Source organism: Impatiens glandulifera, chromosome 7 (genome assembly GCF_907164915.1).
Source record: "Impatiens glandulifera chromosome 7, dImpGla2.1, whole genome shotgun sequence".
Taxonomy (NCBI): Eukaryota; Viridiplantae; Streptophyta; class Magnoliopsida; order Ericales; family Balsaminaceae; genus Impatiens; species Impatiens glandulifera.
Window position 1 is genome coordinate 28,385,572 of NC_061868.1, and position 6,150 is coordinate 28,391,721.

General features: G+C 25.4%; 1 protein-coding gene across 1 annotated transcript; it reads right to left on the reverse strand.

Annotated features, from left to right (window-relative positions):
- Positions 1-1,770: 1,770 nt before the first annotated feature.
- Positions 1,771-2,876, reverse strand: LOC124946085 (polygalacturonase inhibitor-like). Its single transcript, XM_047486649.1, has one exon. The coding sequence runs from the start codon at positions 2,856-2,858 to the stop codon at positions 1,854-1,856; it is 1,005 nt and encodes a 334-aa protein (XP_047342605.1). The 5' UTR covers positions 2,859-2,876; the 3' UTR covers positions 1,771-1,853.
- Positions 2,877-6,150: the final 3,274 nt, after the last annotated feature.

The window sequence follows — 6,150 nt, forward strand, 5'->3', positions numbered from 1 at the left end:
TCGAGTTTAGGAATGATGTTTTGATCAATCAGGTTTTGGCATCGATGCTTAAGGGCAATACAATTATCAGTAGAGTGACATTTCATTTAATGGTATACACACCATGAATTATCAAATTTTTTGAGGAACTCTTTACCTTCTTTTGGAGTTAAGGGTTTGATTAGATTTTTTTGTTAGAGGAGAGAAAGTGTTTGACTCATGGTCACACCCAAATCATCAAAAGTTCTGGGAGGTCTTATGGCCTTTAATATTGAAGGTTTAGATGCCATCGGGACATATGTTTTAACCGATACAGGTTTGATTGGACTTGGCTTAAGAGAGGCTGGAGCTTTCCAGACAGTTGTGACCTGATAAACTTTGGTTTTATCCTTTTTTGAGGTCATAGAGGAGTGGTATATGCCTTCACGGTTTTACCCTCATTCCTTTTCTTTTCAAATTCTTCATCAAGGTTATTACTAGTCTTGAGGAGTTTCTTCATGTTTTGGAAGGTTTTGACGGCAAATCCAATAGAATATCGGTCATTAACATTATCCAAAATCATATCAATTTGTCTTTATTCGTTAGGTAAAGAATCGATTTCTTTAGCAACAGTTTTCCATCTTTCGATGAAAACCGGAAATTTCTCATTCTCACCTTGCTTCATGTTCTTGAGCTTCTTCTCAGGTCGTTCTAAACTGATATGCATGTTGAACCGTTCTATAAAGGTTGATGTGAGTTTATCGATAGTTTACAGGTACGCTACCTTCTTATGGTGATACCAATGTAAGGCTACATCATATAAGTACTATGGAAATAGATGTAGGATTGTCACTTCTCCCATATGTAAATGTGTCATAGCCATTATATATATTTAGAAGAAAGCGGTATGATTAATCTTGCTTAGACAAAGATGGGGTGATAAATAGGGAAAAATTTTACATGAAACACCAATATAGAGTATCCTTAATTCATATATGAATTAAAATAAATATTTTCAAAATGGTATTTGAAATTCATGTAATAACTTTTTTTAAAGAGAATATCCTGGACTAATATATATATATATATTAAAAACAATATTTATTTTTTTACTTTGTGGCTAACATATTATTTACTATCATTAGTATGTTTTTATACCATTGAAACAATTTCTCTCAAATAATTTTAAAATAAAATATTTATTAAACACATTAATATTGAGTTGATAGTAAACAAGTTTTGTTTTTTTTACTAAAGACATGTTAATTAAGAACTATGTCTTTAGAAGGAGACTTATTGCTACAATGTAATAGTACTCATTTATGAGTTAGACATATATGAACATATTTATTTCAAAAAATATTATTAATTGTGAGCCTAATTAAGCAATATACTGTAGTTTATTCATTTAGTTTGAGAGTTTGAAAGATAGATAATGACTAACATATAGCCACTATTCATATATTTATTCTATGTAAACAAATAAAATCATTGAAATTTTACATTAATTCTAACTTGTTATTCTCTATTATAATGATATTTTCTCATAAAATGAAATATATATTTTAATACATTCTAATTAAATTTAAACATTAAATTATAATGTTATACTATTCTTTTTAATAAATTAATAAATAATGAAATAAAATAAAACATGATTATATCAATAAAACCTGTTATCTTAAAGTCTCTAAACTAATGCTTTATTTCTTGAGATTAATGAAGTGTAGCAACTTGGATGGGCGAAATATCTGCAAGAGTCAGTTTTTCAAAGCAAATCTACTGCTCTTAGATTAAATAAACAAACAATCTTTAAAATGGTTTCCCATGAGATGAACAGACCAACAACAAGATTCAATCTTTCTTCATCTTTTTTTAATACAAATCCAATCGATCTACTTGCATGCCGGCAATGGAGCCCCACACAAGCAACGGTTATGGAAATAAACTGTCGTTTCAAAGCTCTGCAACTGTCCTCCTACCGGAATCTGACCGCAGAGACGATTGTAGCTTACATTTAGAAATTGAAGGTTCAAGAACGTTAGCCCTTGGGGGAGGCTCCCGTAGATATTGTTGTGATTAATGTCTAGCGAAGTTAAGGCCTTAGGAAAAACAACCTTAGTGAGATCGAATTGGAACATGTTCCTAGAAAAATCAGCAATCTGAATCTCCTTGTCAGGTTCGAAGAAAAATGAAATGTCACCTTGGAGATTGTTGCGAGAGAAATCAAGTTTAGTTAATTTCAAGTCTGCAAGAGATTTAGGAACATTCCCAGTGAGTTGATTGTGGGAAAGAATTAGATATAAGTCAGGATTTCCTTTGAATGTCCCAAAGGAATCAGGGATGGAGCCTGTGAGTTTGTTACCATGGAGGTTGAGATAGTTTAGATTTGTCAGTTCCGATAAGGAAGAAGGGATGTTACCGGTTAGATAATTAAAAGATAAATCGAGGGTATTGAGATTGTTAAGCTGGCTAATGAAATCGGGGATTGGACCGGAGATATTGGTCCAGCTGACGTCGAGCCGTGTAAGGTGGGTGAGTTTGGTAATGGTTTGGGGAATGGTACCGACGAGATTTGGTAGTTTGTGGAAGACGATTTGCTGGAGGTAGGAAAGGTCACCAACGGAGGGAGGGATTTGGCCGGAGAGATTGCTTTGGAAAATAGTGAGGGCGATTACACGGTTGGTTTTGAGATCACAGTCTAGAGAATACCAGTCACAACAATCTTTTTGGATTTGGGTATTCCATGAAGATAAGTGGTATGGATTTCCGAGGTCTTTCTTGATCTGAAGAAGAACTTTCTTGTCCTGTGGGTTGCAGCGAACGGCGGCGCCGGAGATTGCCGGAGCAGATTGGAGACAGAAGAGAAGGATGAGAACAAGTGGAGTTGGGATTTTCATTTTTTATTGTGTTTAGAAAGAATGAGACACAATATAAGAATACCTACCCTTAAATGGGTTTCTATTTATAGGGCTAAAACCTTTTTTCATGTAGGGTAATTTTTTTTTTTTTTTTTAAGTAGTAATTATTAATGATCATATTAACATTATTTATGACATCAAATTCTCGTTGTTTATCGTTATTTTTTTTTTGTAAATTTTATATATATATATAATGATGTTTAATTTCAAAGTGTCCGGATTGTCGGATCGATAGATATGGTTAATTTGGATATATATATGTGAGAGTAATGAATACTTTGGTCGAATGGTGGGTTAATCAGTCCATAAATTTAAAACGGTTAGAAATAAAATTCATGCATAAATATGTTTCGAACTTTCAACCTAACAAAACAAGTACAATCATTTAACCAATTATGATTGGGATGTGTGCTTTGTCGATGAATAATAGGCCGGTAACAATGAAAAAATATGAATCAAATATTTGATTCATCAAAGTGTAAAGTCATTACATGAGAGGTTCATTGAAAGAAAAAAAAAGTGAGAAAATGAGTTGTTTATCCAAGTGAATAAAATATGAAATTAAGGTGTTTTATTTTTTATTCTAATATCTTATTCATATAAATTTATATTATTATGTGCAAATCTTCTAGTTTATTATAAATTCTTTTCTAGATTTATTATGTCTAAATTTTAAAAGAAAATTAAAGTGGTATTTATATATATATATATATATAATTGGTTTGATATACGGTTATAAATATATAATTTAATGAAAATAAAATAAATAGAATTATTTGTATTTAATAATGCACTAAGATAGGTTAATCAAGTGGTAAAATCTATGCCTAAAATACTAAGGTTTAAGATAGGTTAATCAAGTGGTAAAATTTATGCCTAAAATACTAAAGATATTAAGAATAAGAATGGTGATTTATGATAATTTCTTTAAACAAAAATATTAAATTGAAGATAAGATTAAGAATTTAATTTAAATAATACCTCCATGAGATAAAGCCTTAATTTCATCAATTATTGTCTTACAGTCAAACTAGTCGGATAGTCAAACATATTAATGGACAAAACATGTTCAAACTTCAAACGCGTTGCTAATGTGCGGGCATGTGGATAGATTTGATGTTGAGTTTTTTAATTTTTTAATATTATTTTTACAAAAAAAACGCATTTATTAAGTTGAATTGCACAAGCAAAATAAAACTTGTATAGTAGTTCTCACTTTTAATATTAATCTAATCAAAACCCACGGCTCTTTTTGTTTTCTTACTAATATATAATCATTAAGAAATTTGAAATATCTTATAAAATTAATATATATATATATTATCAAATAATATAAAGTATAAATAAATTAAAAAATATAGTGTAATTTTAATTTACTAAACACTTATTTTCTTTATCTAAAAAGATATTTTGGACAAATAGATATTTAGTTATGATTAAATAGCATATTACAATAATATAACTTAAATAATTATGTAATTAATTTTAAGATTAAATTAAAATAAATTTTTTAATTTTTTAATTTTTAAATATATATATATATATATATGGTCTTTTATTTTTAATAATAAATAATTAACTTATAAATTATAAAAAATTAATTATTTAAATGTAGTAATAATATTATATTAAAAAATGTTAATAATATATCTTCCTAATTCTAAAAGTAGTGTTAAACATATGATATTGTATAAATTAATCATGATTTTAGGTATATTATAATATACAATATAATTTAAATTATTCTATTTCTTATGTACATGAAAGGAAATTATAAAAAATAATTAAATATAAAATATGTTATTTTATCATCTCCTTTATGTAATTATTATTGGCAAAACATATTTTTATTAAAATTTGAAATAATAAATTATTAATTTATATTCATATTTATATTATAATATAAGAATATATTAATTAATATAATAAACAGATTATACATATATTAACACATTAGCTATAATCCAGTGTGAGGCAATCATAACCATTTTTTAAGTGTTGCAAATCTTTCAAAAATCTAATATTATTAGTTAATTAATTGGTTAATAAATGTATATTATAAATTAATTAATATATTTTTTCTTAAATATATTAATATTTTTTATATACTGTGAATTTGTTTATATAATTTATAATTATATATTTAATTTATGTATATATTTTAATTTTATTAAAATTATGATTATTATAGTTTTGTGTGAGCAAACCTGTTTATTTATATTCACATAATCGAACCTGGATGGGACAAAAATTTATAAAACATTATACAATATATATAATAATTTTATTTTGAAAATTAAGATTTTAGTAAATATACATGACTCTAAAACCTAATTTGATATTGGGTTGTTTGGTTTTTTCTTAAAGGAATTTATCATGTTATATTAATTTTTTTTTCAATTAATTATCTAATCATTTAATTTTTACTACTAAAATATTTTTATTTAATTTTTATAAAATTTAAATTTTAAGACATTATAATAATAAATTAATTAAAAATTCAAATATTATTTTTTTTATAAAATATTTAAAAAACCAATAAAAACCTAAATAACATACTTTTTAATTAATATATTTTTTTAAATTAATAAAATCCTTAATAACCCAACATTAACAAACTCTAATAATAGCATATTATGTAATATTTTTTCATATGAGCTAATTTAATGAATTTTATATAATTCAATTGAATTTCAATTAAATAAAAAACAACACCAAACTAAATCTTTCCGTTTTGGGATGTATGAATAGACACGTTACAATAAAATAAAAGAAGGAATAAACTATAAATATTTGTATATCTCTTCCATGACGTAATTGGTTACTTCATATTATGGACCACTTTGGTTCACCTTATAATATAATTTCGGTACAAAAGTGGTTTTTAAATAATAAATGATCGAGAATATTTAAAATTAGATGTAGTTTAGTATTTAACAAATAAGCTGAATAATATAAAGCAAATAAAATATATAAATTGAGTGATTCAATATATTAAACACACTTAATATTAATAATTTAAATAAATATGTAAACACTCATTTTCTTGCCCTATAATTTATAATTTTAAATAAATTTCTAACTAATGAAATTATTTACTAAATTTATATACATATACAAACTAATTGCACATAATTAAAAAAAAATAACTAATTGAAAGGTAAATTTAAAATAATTAAATTTCAAATTATTTAAATAAAATATAAAAGATATAAATATTAATAAATCAAGTCAAATAAATAAAATAAAAAATAATGTTTTTCAATATTAA